General features: G+C 40.6%; 1 protein-coding gene across 1 annotated transcript in view; it reads left to right on the forward strand.

Annotated features, from left to right (window-relative positions):
- The window catches only part of LOC139711324 (uncharacterized), a 28,474-nt gene extending 15,343 nt beyond the window's left edge, over nt 1–13,131 (forward strand). The window contains exons 5-11 of the mRNA XM_071623223.1: nt 4,973–5,266; nt 6,503–6,694; nt 8,346–8,480; nt 9,232–9,369; nt 10,002–11,510; nt 12,245–12,485; nt 13,037–13,131. Of these exons, the coding sequence (XP_071479324.1) occupies nt 4,973–5,266; nt 6,503–6,694; nt 8,346–8,480; nt 9,232–9,369; nt 10,002–11,510; nt 12,245–12,485; nt 13,037–13,131 (2,604 nt within the window). The remainder of the gene's footprint in view (nt 1–4,972; nt 5,267–6,502; nt 6,695–8,345; nt 8,481–9,231; nt 9,370–10,001; nt 11,511–12,244; nt 12,486–13,036) is intronic.
- Nucleotides 13,132–14,678: the final 1,547 nt, after the last annotated feature.

The following is a 14,678-nucleotide window of genomic DNA, read 5'->3' on the forward strand; positions in this document are numbered from 1 at the left end:
AACTTGATTAGCACTTAATGTTGTTGCTGTGGTTGACATCAACTTATGCACAAATTAAGTCAACACTGATATTCTTGTAGTTCTGTGAGTAGTCAGTATTAACCCGTTGAGGACGGACTGAATTTGCTACAACACGCATTTCCCATAGACACTTGCCCGAGTATACTCGGGACTCGTCCTCAATGGGTTAATTTGCTTCCTGTTTTATGCTATTGGGTAATGTACAAAAAGCACACATTCACACACTAAGTAATTATTTGTCATAGGGATGAACACCATGAACCTAAAGGCAGAGGTACCATCTGGACTTTGCTGTAGGTGTGTTCTTTTTCCTTTTTCAAAAGTGAGCAAATACACTCAATTTTCAATACGAATTTGCTCTTATAACAAATTTGATATACATTGCCACATTTGTAGCTATGGGGCAATTCTATGTTATGTAAACACCGTGACACTTTTGAGTATAAATTCACTTATCAAATGTAAATAACAAACAAAATGTAGCACGTAAGAACAATCTTTAATTGTTTATCTATGCATATCATCATAAGCAACTTTGAAATGAAAAGAAAAGAAAGAAAAAAATATGTTCTACCACATGAGTTAAATGCCTAGTACTAGTAATTAATTGTTGTCTCACTTCACAACTCTTAACATTTCTCCTTTAGGTAGTGTGAAATGATCATTTACAATGAATATTTGACATCACAGTATAACACTTCCAAATAAAACATGACATTATTAAAATCATAGCAGATTAACAAAAACAACAAAATAAAGAAAAACTGTGCACCATAACGCCATGACATGTCATATACGTTTGTACACATTACAGTTAGGAACACTGCTCTTTCAGTAAAATATACTGTACTTTTTTCTCATGCTTCATCTATTTAAATTCATTATATTTTTTCAGATATTTATCTCAAATTTAATTATGCTGATTTTATGCACATATTTAGCAAAGTTGATTATGTAATTTTCCAACAAGATGGTCAGATATGAAAAATTCCGTCCTTAAGCTTTAATTTGATACCAAAATGATTGAGATTTGACCATTGCGAAAATTTGATGGTCATGTCCATGTTATCGTGGAATTGCCCTATGCACAAATTTCCCGTTTGTGAACTGAATATAGTTCCTTCGAGCGGTGATCCTCCCGTGCCTCAATATTTTCTTTTGATTTCCAGAAGTGGCAGTCCTCCTCAAGTCAAATGCTGTTACACTTTATTCCCAGTTCTAATGTATGCATTGGAATTAAGTTAATGAACAATGCTTACATGTGCAGGGTGCTGTCAAAACATGACTTTATTATTCATGAGAAATGTTATTTTTTCATGATTTCAGCTATTATTTCCTCATTCTGAAACATTTACTTGACACTACTTCACAACTCTAGCATTTTATAGGCTGGGCTATTTTTCCTTCAGTTTGGGGAATTGTAATGATTTTCAGATTGTCAAGTTGTTTTTATGGAGAGACTACACATATATTCATGTGCAATGCTTAGATTGAAAGAAATGAGGACATGAGAATGCTTGGGAGGAAATATGCTGAATTTTTCATGTATATATGCACAATTTGTTTTATTTTAACTGCATTTATGAAACTGTGAATAGTAATACTTATAATGACGTGGCCAAAGAAGTTTACTATCGCCATCATTTCTTGTCAGAAATTTAATCTCATTTCTGCAGTTATAGGATGTTTCGGAATCAATGCCCTGTTGGATTAACTTATTTTTTTCCCCACTTCTTTCAGTACCATAGTTTTTCTGAAGTTTTGCTACAATTTAGCTACATTATAGTAGAGGGTCATGTAATAATCTCGATACCCAAAGGATCCTTGGAAACATGAAAAAAAAAAAAAAAGAGGAAAAACTATCAGTGTGTGATTCATGTTACAGTGTATCACATTAATACGTCGTTTCCTTGTATCATTCTCAAATGCAGTTGAAATGAGGAAGTGCGATGATTGTGAGGAAGAAAAGAGTATTCAGTAGGAAGGGATGTTGAGTGTATATGGCGACATCATAGGCTGTTACCAAAGGAAATTGCTGAAAATATGTAAAATAATATGTGAAGGATAGTCATATTGCTAAGACTATGCTTTAAATGCAAATATATGTGATGAGGATTTGTTTTCTTTTAGTATATTGTGTGGTTAGCTATTACTGAATCAATTAAGGCCTAGATCAAATGAGTCACCACTGTAAACAGGTTAATAGATCACAATCGGACAGTGGAAGGCAAAGACCAATTTTAAGTATTCCCATGTCCGGTATGTTACACCCCGGTGTGTGTGTATATGGATTCTGTGTTTGCAAGTGGGTGTGTACTGTGTGTCTCTCTATTCAGCAAATGCGGATGTGACGTGCCTGTCATGCATAAATACAATTACATGTACAAGCCTGTATCATGCATACCGTGTGTACAGGAGACTGAATGAGGTAGAATTATTGCATATTGTGTGTGTGTAAAAGTATCTTAGAATTGGTATGGTCGAAATTTGTAGATGACTGTAAGATGTTGTTGATACCCTGTCTCTGATGCTAAAACGCTTGTTTTCCCCTATAGTCAATGCTGTGCACTGGCACTGGTCTGATGGTCCCTGACCAGTGAAAATCACTGTCGGACCAGGAACTTTTTCAGGAATGGACCAGTAAAAAATGGGAAATAAATAGGTACCTAGGTTACCAACCTCACCTAATTAGGTACTCACTAGGTTGGACCAGTAGAAAATGTGTTAGTGTGCAGCCCTGCTATAGCACTATTATCATTCATACATGTATTTTTTCTTTCTATCCTTTCATTATGGGGGGGGGGGGGGGGGGGGGGTTAGGGGAAAGAGGGGCTGATATTCATAGTTAATGTATTCATAGTTTAATAATTTTTTTTTTTTTTTTTAATCACTGATATTTCTATTTCGGCTGTATGACTTTTTTTTTTTAACAGGCGACAAGTTCAGAACAAAAACTATCTACAGATCTAGAAAATGCTGTCCATTCAAATGAGTATTTGCACACATGATCTTGACATTTTTAAAGGCATAGCGTGTTTGCAAAATTGGTGCAGACATGGCTGAGTAAACTCTTGATCTTGTGGTCTACGATTGGTACTTGTAACTGAGTCATCCAGCTGTCTAGGGCAATACAATCGTCTGCAGATCTAGATACGGCCTGAGATAAGCAGGGTAAACATTCTGTAGTCATGTGTCGGCATACACAATCTAATCATGAAGAATGTGCATGTTTGCAAACGAGGACTCTCTTTTTCTTATTGAACAGAAAGTTTGCCCATCCATTCCACTCAGAAACTGTTTGCATTATACATTGTATGTGACCGTGCATCACAAAACAAACAAAAACTCGCATGTCGTGATTTTTCGTAAGGATTCGAAATAGGTGAGACGGGTCAACCTAGACAATTTTAAGTTTTTCTTATTTTCTGTAAGAGCAATTCTTCTATATCATTCTAAAGTTTGGGATCAGAGAGCTAATGGGAAATTGTGTTTTCAGCAGTTTTTCTAGAACACTTTTATCTTTGTAGAATCATGTGATCAGCGGTATCTTAGAGGCCCCAAATCATTTCTTAAAGACCCTTTACACAGTCTTCACTTTCAACTCTAATAGATTATGAAAGAATGATGCTACTGTTTTGAAAGATGGTAGTAGTCATGTATAGAATGTGCTGATAGAGCATGCTTAATTTCAGCTTAATCCGATAATCTCTTTATTCATATTGTTGTTGCCCTGGAGTTTCACATCCTGTTTTTGTCCAATTCATTGCACAGGGCATGTCTTGTAAAGTGCTTGAATAGATCTTGTGCTTCAGAGCTCTTTTCTCAGTGCATACTTTTCCAGAGTGTTCGCTTTCTTTAATACCATTATATAGATGGGTTTAAGAAAGTCCATTTGTATAGAGTTTAATACTGTGTAATCATTTACAGCTTAAAGTGTGCTTTGAGATTTCAGAATCTGCCCTTAAAGGACAAGTTCACCTTCATAAACATAAGGATTGAGAAAATGCAGCAATATTAGTAGAACACATCAGTGAAAGTTTGAGGAAAATTGGACAATCAATGCAAAAGTTATGAATTTTTAAAGTTTTTGTGTTGGAACTGCTGGACGAGGAGACTACTACAGCTTGTGATGTCATATGAGTACAAAAGTATAAAGAAAATGTAAAGAAAATTCAACATATTTTCATTTTTTTTTGCATAATAAAAGAGCATTTGACTTGCCTCTTTGTAAAGGTAGGGGGGATAATATTACCCATGACATATGTCGGAAACGAGTCAAGGGAATGTGTACTTTTTTCAAAAGATGAAATTTTGTGAAATTCTCTTTATATTTTCCTTATATTGTTGTACGCATGTGACATCGTACACTGCAGTAGTCTTCTCATCCAGCGGTTACTGCACAAAAACTTCAAAAATTCATAACCTTTGAACAGATTGTCCGATTTTCCTCAAACTTTCAATGATGTGTTCTACTAATATAATACATTTTCTCAATCCTTATGTTTATGAAGGTGAACTCGTCCTTTAAGTATAAAACCATGGCTGGTGACTTGTTGTTGGTGTTGTGATGCCAAGGCCAGAGAGCAGGTAGTTGAGAGATTTTATGGCTTGTCAGTGGGAGAAGGGTGTGGGAAAGGGTTGTTCCTCTCCCCTTCCTGCATTAGGGTGCATAGCATTTTAACCTGTTGAAGACTGGTCCCGAGTATGGTGTGTGTTTGGGCAGGTGTCTATGGGAAATGCGTGTTAAAGCAAAATCAGCTCTTCCTAGATGGGTTAAAGCTGTAATTCATGCTATGTGAGGCATACTGAATATTCCATTTTGGCTTAATTTCTATTGCTGATCCAGAATTTTCAGCCATGTTTTAAGATAGCTGATCATCACCAAACTCTACAGCTGAAACTTGCATTCATTGGTCTATGCCATTTCTCCACTCTTTTGTTTCCTCTCCAGAATTTTCAGGCTCCTTCCAACACCTTCCGCCCCATCGACGATGACTTCTCGGATGACGACGACGAATTTGGTTCCTCCACCAATGGGGGCAGCTCCCCGACGCCCTCCATGATGGCACGCATGACGCACAAGGACACCATCGCCATCTGGCACGAGGGTGTGCTTGCCTTTGAGCGGGGCGACCTGGAGGAGGCCCTCAATCAGCACAATGGGATCGTCGACCCTTCGGCCAAGATCCTCTACAACATCGGTGTCTTGCAAAAGAGTCTGGGACAGACGGAAGATGCCCTCGCGGTAAGCCACAGTTCTCATGAGCTGCAGTGTTTGCTCTGCACTAACACTCGCAAACACGTACATGTATGCACAAACACTCATGCTTTGTGGTACACATACAACTGTGTATGCGTACAGCCATTGACCGGGGGGGGGGGGGGGGGGGGGGGGGGGGGGTGGGATGGGGAACTACATTGTTTATTCCTGTTGTTTTTTGTACCCCAGAAATTTCTCCTATGGTATATGTATTTTATACCCCACAAGCATGATGAACTAAAGGTGATTATCATTCTTTTTTCTGTACTTGATGTACTCCTGATACGATGTATTGAACAATTTCTCATTCTAGTGTATTGATCTAAAGACAGGGACTGAATGGTGGCTTGAGCGCACAAAGAAAATCAGGGGAATTCATATGCGAGACATTTGTTTTCATATTGGGAAGCCACAAGCCTGTATACAGGTGTAAGGTCTTGACATCTCCCAATGTGATCAACCTCCATGTGCATATCACACAGAGTGGAGAAAAAGAATAGATATTGCATAAAGAGTGACCAACTACAGGCTCATGATTTTTCTCTCGGATGTTCTTTCGGTGATCTATTACTTGGGTCTACTCCCACTTCGTCCAATAGCCATTTTAGTCTCAACCCACATGGTCTAATCCCATTTCGTCTACACCCAGTTCGTCTAGTGACCATTTAGTCCACTTCTCACTTCAATAGCCTCATTACCAGTTTGCCTACTTCCAGATGGGCTATGCCCATTTCATCTAATACCCACAGTTTATTAGACCAAATGGGAAAAAATCCCGAGGAAACAAAATTGCGATTAGTCGGTCTAGTTGTTAGACGAAATGATAATTAGCCAAACTTGGCATTAGACCAAGTGAGGATCAGACCAAACGGGCATTAGATGAAATTGACAGTAGACTAAATGGCCCGAATTCACGAAGGTAGTTTAAACTTAGACCATGGTACAAATTTAGACCATGGTCTAAAATAAGCGTTAAATAGGCGTACCAATACATGCGCGCATCAATGCACGTTTTTTTTACTGGATGCCTGTTAGCGTACGCAATCTGTCAATCATATCTACGCAGAAGAAATTTACATAAACCATGGTTTAAATTTAGACCACTTTCGTGAATTCGGGCCATAGAGTTTAGCTGTAGTGGTGTAATAGACGGACTGTGAAATGGACCATTTGATAGTAGATCAAGTGGCAATAAACCGTTATTTCTATTCATCTCAAAAGACATTCCAGGAGGTGGTGTCCAAGGACCCCCATCTTGCCATCGGTCACTTCCTGCTGGGCATCGTCCTGGGACACCTGCAGAGGCACGAGGAGGCGTGGCGCGCGTTCGAGAAAACGCACGAGACTCTGCGGGGCAACCCAAAGATTGACTACAAGCAGCTTGGGCTGCAGTACAAGCTGTACAAGTGTGAGGTATCTTGATGCTTGTATCTTCGTGCATATTACTCCTGTATTATCATATTAAACTACCAAGTGACTTTCACTCTTGTAAGCATTTGACAGGATGTGAATAAGCCTTGCACAGCCGGATTTCGAAATGGTCACAGATTAGAAAAAAAAACCAAAAAAAACAAAAAACAAACAAAACGAAAGTTGATTAAGCAGTCTTTTGGGGAATAGAAATCACTTTTGTGATTTACATGTGAATACTCTTTCGTAAAAGTTTTGTTTTCATGACGTAATCAGGCTGACATCATCTAGCTGACTTCCCCAAGTATAATTGGTTTCTTGTTTCACTTGTAACTCCGCACCCACTTTGCCCTTCGGATGTGGTTTCCATCAAAATCTACCAATATCAAATATAATGAAATGTGAGAGATGAGCCCAGAAACTAGATTTCATGATATCAAAACTTTACATGGCGGATGTGTCCCTGGGATATAGTCCATGATTAGAAAGGGTTCCAGTGTGGGCGGAAAGGAGTTCAAATTCTGACGCCTTTAGATAAGTACACTCAACACTGCTTTTTCTTTCCCCCATCGAGGAAGCCTGTAAAATGTTTCCTTGGAGAAGAATTACTTGCATCACAAGGACTATCTGCCATCAGCATTCTGTTTTGTATTGCCTGTCTCCTCTGGAACATCAAGAATCCAAAGTCTATTGTTTGGTTCCTCTTCCATTTGTAGGGTTTCTTAGTCCTTGGAGAAGAGGGGGGAAGGCAGGGGAGGGTGTGTTTATCTATACCCTCCTCTCTGATACTGCTGCATGATAACATCAGCAATATGTATACAGATCCATTACTCAAGTGTCCCTCTAACCCAGTATTAGTAGAAAGATCCCCCCCCCCCTCCCTCTGGAAAAGTAGGATCTTTCAGCCCTTGCAGATAATGATTTTTAATGAGTACTCATTGTGAGTTTTAATTGGTAATTAATTACTTATTAGTTTCACTTGTAATGCATTTCAAATTACATTTGAGATTTGGCTGGTGTGGATTTCACTTGGCTTTTATCATTTAGTGCTGATCTCAGTGAAGGCCTGTAATTTCTATTAGAGGGAATGAGGGGAGTAGATCCCATTAAATTCCATGTCAGACAGAGATAATTCGGAATAGGCTTCCTTAACTTTTTTTGTTAAACCAACTACTGTGAAAGTGGATATTTTCACACAAGTTATTGTTCATGCCCAGCTGGGTAAGATGATTTTGCTTGTCCTGAATTTCACAGCAGTTGAGTGAGTGCTTCAAACAGCTTTAATACATCTGCCAAAGTGGTTAATGGTTTTTGCATTGTGTACGGCAAAAGTAAAAGTTATCTGGTCTGCATTACATTGTACGACCGCAAATTTACTCACGCTGCAAGCCTGGTGACAGTGAAGAAAGTTATGAATAACTTAACATAACAATTATTTTATATCTGTACAATATGCCTTGAGCTAAAAAACAAGGAGTGATATTACACAAAACACAACATTTGCACACTTATTTTTTTGCACTAGTTTATGTTGGGTGAAATATGCAAAACATTCCACGCTGCAGAAATCTCCATTCCGCAAATATATCCACTTTTACATTACATAATTACCTTTGTCTAATCCATTTGCGAACTAAATTTTGCTTGTGCCAAGATCCTTCACAACGAGGCCTGGACCTATAATGAGTTGGACCAGAGAGACTGGGCCCAGAAACTCCTGGATGAAGCCAGGATAGGCAAGAGTGAATCAAGACATGACAAGATTGATGACTCCTACCGAGATTTCTTGGTGAATATCGTTGCTTAGATGTCACTGGACTAGGAAATAGATTAGGCTACAAATCTCATGCTTCTTATTGTTGCTTGGGACCATTTTCTGTATCCGAAAAATATCACTCTGTTAATTGTAAGAACCCGTGTCATAAAAGCACAAGAACTGACTCCTTTTCTGTCTGTGTAACCCATCATGTTGTGACTCTGCATCTGGTGTAGGGGATTGTTAGCTATTAATGTGATGATTTTCAGCTGTATGAAACATTTGTCCTTTTTTGGAGGGAGGGAGTCAGAGAAACCCAAAATACTTTCTGAATGAATGTTTTTTCTGGTCCCACCGGTTAGCTCTTACTACATTAGTTTCCATGAGTAGGGCTGAGCTATCCATTTTTTAAATCTTTCTTAAAGGTACTGTTTGCTATTGGGACCAGTGATTTAAAAAAGTGTTCGAGATCACATTTGATGCTTATATGTGTGGGTCAGTTGTATCACAAAACATCCTACCATAAAGAAATTTGCAATAAAGCCCAAATATAAGGAGATATCACTATTTTCTCAATAGACCATAACTGCATGTAATTATTGTTCACATTTTGTATATCTAACAATATTTGATATTGATTATACTAATTCAAATTGTCACATTGGTTGTTTCTATCCCTTACTCACATTTTAGAACTATTTTGAAGCACTAAAGCTTTGTTTTTGTTTCATCTGCAAATGGTAAATTAAACCCTTAATTTTAAAGCTTGATGTTTTCTCCCTAGAATGGTCATTCATTCAAGCTGCTGGAGCCACCCAAGGCCTTGCTGTTCAAGCCTCCAAAGTCCAAGATTGACAATCTGGAAAGGAAGGATTACCTCGGCAAAGCTAAGATTGTTGCAAAATTACCCAGTCAGAGACAGGTACATGGCATTCCTTTCACTATGAATCTTAACTTTAATTCCCATGATTATAATAGTCGTTACTCATCCCTACATTTCAGTGTATTTCCGCATATTTATTTCACTTAATGTCTATGATATATCATGCACAGATGGCAATTCACACAGGAGAGAAAAATATCAGACTGAAGCAGTGCAAACGACATAACATGGGAAATTATGGAATATATACACTGTACATGTATAAAGGAAAGCAGTTGAAACCACAGATGGATTTATAGCATTTTTGTAGGTAACAAAAAGGTGCTTTGTTTATAGTTTTTCTCAAATTTTGACAAATTTTTCATCTCACATAGTATGATCCAGTTCCCATGTATGTACAAATGCTCATAAATTTTCTCTTTCAATTACTACTCTGCTTCATTACATCCAAGATCTGTCATTCCTTTTTCAGCTCTGTGATTAGGATATGATTCTGCAGATGCCATTATCAAATAACTGTTACATAATAGAAATACTGGTATTTCTGAGCGGCTATTCTGTAGCAAGACTTCCTGATTTGTACTAACAATGAAAATGCCGTGAGTGTCAAATGTAATCCAAAGTGCATTGCAGAGTTGACACAGTTTTGTGCTTTTTCTTATTTCTTGTAGGGTTCTTCCACCCCACCACCCAAGAGCTCCAGCAGCCTGGGTGTGTCAGCTTTACCCCCTCGAAGTAAGACTCCAACCCCAAGTAGTGCTAAGACCAGTCCGCCACCATCTAAACCACCCCCCATCAGCAGGACGCAGAATGCCTCAGCCCCGGTCTTACCATCCCGGCCCATCCCTTCACAGCCTCCAAGGCTGAGTCTTCCAGTTCCTACGATACAGGCTCCCCGCTCAGCTAGTCCTGGACCTCCAAACAGGCCACTACCTTCAAAGAAGCAGGAGGAGAGGAAGATGTCTGGGGGATTCAATTTTGACAAGCCCTTGCCGGCACCGCCACCATCCAACGATTCTAGCTCTCCAAGCTTTGATCGACAGCTTAGTGCAGATGTCCCTCCCAGCCGGCCACTGCCCTCACCGAGTCGTTCAAGTCCTGTACCAGATAGACCAGTTCCGCAGGCACCACGAACCAGTCCTATTCCAGACAGGCCTGTCCCGCAACCACCTCGCACAAGCCCTGTTCCAGATAGAGCACTTCCACCTCCCCCACGCAAAACAAGTAGTCCGGACTTGCCAGACAGACCTGTACCTCAAGTGCCCCAGAAGCTGGGCGTCTCAGATATTCCAAACCGACCCGTGCCACCGTCGCCGAAGGCGGGGAGAGCAGATCTTGGAAATCGGCCCGTGCCTCCAAGACCGCTTGCATCAGACATTCAGAGTAGAGCCATTCCTCCTGTGCCCACAGATGAACCAGACCTTCCATCCAGGCCAACACCACCAGCTCCCAGGAATGGTTCAGTAGACCTCTCCTCTCGCCCTCTCCCACTCTCGCCAAACGATACGCCCCCTAGCCTGCCCTCTAGGGTTGGCCTCCCGACATCCAAGCTTAGTGCATCAGACTTGGCGAATAGACCAGTGCCACCTTCTCCAAAGAGTGCTGGTCAAGAGGACTTGCCATCTAGACCAGTTCCACCTGTTCCGAGGGCAAGTTCTGGCAGTCTAGAACTACCAGCGAGGCCACCTCCTGTTCCAACATCACCCAAGCTACCAGCCAGGCCATTACCAAAGAAAGCCAGTGGATCTGGATTGCCTGATGATCTTCCCACAAGAGCAGTTCCTCCACCACCAGTGCCTAAGTCTAGTGAACCTGAACTTCCTGAGAGGCCAAGTTTCCTCACCACCAAGACAAGCTCGTCAGGTCCTCCGTCAAAGCCCCTCCCAGGCCTACCGAGCAGAGGTAGTCCAGCTCCTGAAAGGAGAGTTCCATCCCTCCCTAAAGACAATAACAACTTCAAAGAGGGGAGACGGTTGGCCAGTCCTGGACTACCTGATCTGCCACCTCCGCCCGTTCCTCAGAAGGTGCCTTCTCCACTCCCGCAGAGGAGAGGTGGTGCCAGCAACACCAACAACTCCAATGACAGCAAACCAGTGGGGTTCAAAGCCAAGCTGGTGAAAATAGAACAGGACAGTCCACCTGTTGTGAGGCGTGCTGCAGCTGTGAATGTGCAAAAAGAAGTAAGTACAAATGTGCAGAATATCATGCTACCCACCTTTGGTCCTGCAGAAGTATCTGCTGAGTGCACATTTTCAGCACATACTTACATTGATTGCCATTTGCATGCACACGATCATGTGTGTTGTGTTAATATGTGTAACCTGCATTTGCTGCTGTATTATGCAGTATCAGCAATTTGATTTCATATTTGAAGGACTTGTCCCAATACTAAGTGATTTGATCCCCCATGGTATATTCCAGACACAGTATTGATACCTAATGTGTAGGTATGGGAGATAAACCCTTTTGCTGCATTGTAGGCTTTCCTTTGTGCTGTTGGAGGCCAACACAGACTAAATTTTTTTGAATGACTACCGCTGGAATTTGCAGTGTTTAATCCTTGATATGGCCGTCTATTTTTGACGGCAGTTACCTCAACGGTAAGTTTTATGCAACGGGCCCCAGGTTGATAAAAAAAAGGAAACAAAGAAAAAGAGAAGAGATAGATAAGTGCTTGAAATAAGGGGAAATGTATTTAAAAATGACAATTGGAAGAAAAAAAGATGAGTACCTGCTAAACTATTATGCACTGGATATCACTTTTGGTGCTCAGTGACACATTCAGGCGGCTCCTTTGACATACAATAATGTTTTGTCACAATGAAGTATTGCTCTGTGATCTTGTTTGACTCTCTTGACTACTTTATACTCTTGAGCACCATGTGATTACCTTCATTGACTAACTGTGTTTCAGGAGAAACCGTCCTTGCCAAAGAGACCAGAGGGCAATGGTAAACCCTCCTCCAACTCTGGCCTTGGTGGCAAGCCGCCCATTCTGGCCTTCCGTCCCGACATCAAGTCCAACCAGGCCCCGGGCGGCGGATCGGGCCCCAAAGGGCACAGGAAGACGGCGCTGGTGATTCAGAGCTACGATAGCGATGTGGAAGGAGAAATTTCTGTCTCCGAGGGAGATTTAGTCACAGTATTAAATGAAGGTAGGTTGATCAACTTTTGCGGAACAGCTCCGTCAAGGGGTGACCTGTGAAAACAAATGCACTATGTCGCTTTCTCTCCAAAAGTGGAGCTTCCCAAACAAGTAATCCCTTGACCTGTGCTAGCAGTGTGGACGACAATTTAAGGTCTGTATTCCAAATGATGTTTTGACATACAAGCTGCTGTGATGAGAGGGAAAAAAAAAAGTACTCTGCTCTTTATTATCACAGACGCAGAAACAGACAGTAACTTATCAGTGGGGTGATAGAATAATCATTGAAAATGGCTGCACCCACACGCATGCTTGGGAAAGAAAGTGAACTGAACCAACCGAGTGGTTGCCCAGGTTAGCAGCCAATCAGAAATCACCAAGCAGTATGTTTAGGGCCGCAGCGTCATTACTCATAAAGGTGTGATAACTTGAAAAACAGTTTAGGTAACTACAGCAGATAAATGCTGTTACATTCGTTCATATCCTCCACACATTTTTAGCAGTTAGTTTCGGAAAGCGATGAGGTCCTATTTCTTGATCGTATTTGTTTTTGTTTTGCAGATGGGGACTGGCTGAAGGTGGAGATCAAGGGTCATTCTGGTCGTCTGCCAAAGTCCTGTGTCAAAGGTTTCCACAAGCCAAGCTTAAACCTCTAATGGCACAAATTCCCCATCTTCACTTTCGTAGTCATTTCTTTGTGCCAGAATTGTTTTCACCCTGTCTGTTAGCAAGATCCAGGAGACAAAAAAATGTATTATGTGTGTGTAAGATCTTGTACACTAAATTAATCTTATATATATTTTATGATTGATTGAAGCACTAAGACATTGATTCATATCCTCTTGTGCCTTGTCCAGTGGAGAGGATGATTACAAAGAAGAGCAACTTTCAATTTGTGATATTTTCTAGCCAGGCAGTCCTAGCATCAGTCTGGTTCAGATGCTGCTCAGATTACTAAAGGGCTTTTTTACACTTGTGTTTTCTTAACCCCGCACTTTCTCTGACCCAGGACTATCGTTAGTCCCGTACCAATTTTTTCAGCTTTTTACACTCGCCAATTAGTCCCGTACTATCTCTTGTCCGGAGCTAAGGAGAAAACTGACCTTTTTACACTCGTATTTCTTAGCCCCGGACTTTCCAAACCACATGAATATTCATAATTACGCTGTATACTGTACACGTACACGCACGCACCGGCAGCACTTGATTACCTCGTTTCTGATTGGTCAGTGAGGGTCGGACTTTCGTCTCCGTCGCTTAGCCCAGGATTATTTTTTCGTTCTGTTTACACTCACTTGCTTGGCACCCGCAATTGCGGTGCTAACCCCTGCTATTTTGCAGGGCCAGATAGTACCGTACTATCGGTGGGGCTAGCCCACTTTGGCAAAAAACGAGTGTAAACAGAAATTGGGCTAAGGATAGTCCCGTACCAACGGTGGGGCTAAGGCCCCCCCCCCCCCCCCCCCCCCCCCCCCTTAGCCCCACCGTTGGTCCGGGGCTAAGCAAAAATTTACAAGTGTAAAAAGCCCTTTAGTGATATTCTGTACCATAGAAACCAACATGCTCTGTGCACTGGCTTTTTAGCAGTTGTGTATCAATTTATTCCTCTTTGATAGTGGAAAACAAATTGTGGCTAGGTAACCATTTATGATTTTGTTTTTCAATCTAAAGAGTACTATATGTAACAGTTCTGTTGAATTTGTGTTTTTGGTTTTTGTTTTTTTGCACTGGATTACAAGCACACATCCATTCAAGATTTCAGAGAAAAAACAATTATTTGATTTGTTATTAGCATGTACACTTTGTACAATTTACATATTTTACTTATTGAGCAAAACTCATAGAAGTCCCAAGGATGACCAAATACATATAGAATATACTAGTCTTTCAATATGTGTGTGTAGTGCTTGCTCACAGTTGAAAAGAACAAAGATTTTATTTTACTCTTTCCTTATGCAGTTTTTTTTTTTGTGTGTTATAGAAGTAAAATGCTACATTTTATTATGTGACTGGCTAGGCCAGTAAGAATTATGTGTCATTACATCCAAGCATTGCAATGTAAAGAAAACAACTGACAGACCAAATTCTGTGTAATATTCGTGTTTGTGTGTAATTGTCTGAATCTTTTTCATCTGTCGTTTACTCTATGTATGTTCACCAAGGATTCATTTTGCCCTTCATGTCTAGAAAATGTAAGCCTCAG

This window comes from Diadema antillarum, unplaced genomic scaffold, assembly GCF_040938485.1.
Source record: "Diadema antillarum isolate AM-2024a unplaced genomic scaffold, OU_Dant_1.0 seq00001645_RagTag, whole genome shotgun sequence".
In the NCBI taxonomy this organism is placed as follows: domain Eukaryota; kingdom Metazoa; phylum Echinodermata; class Echinoidea; order Diadematoida; family Diadematidae; genus Diadema; species Diadema antillarum.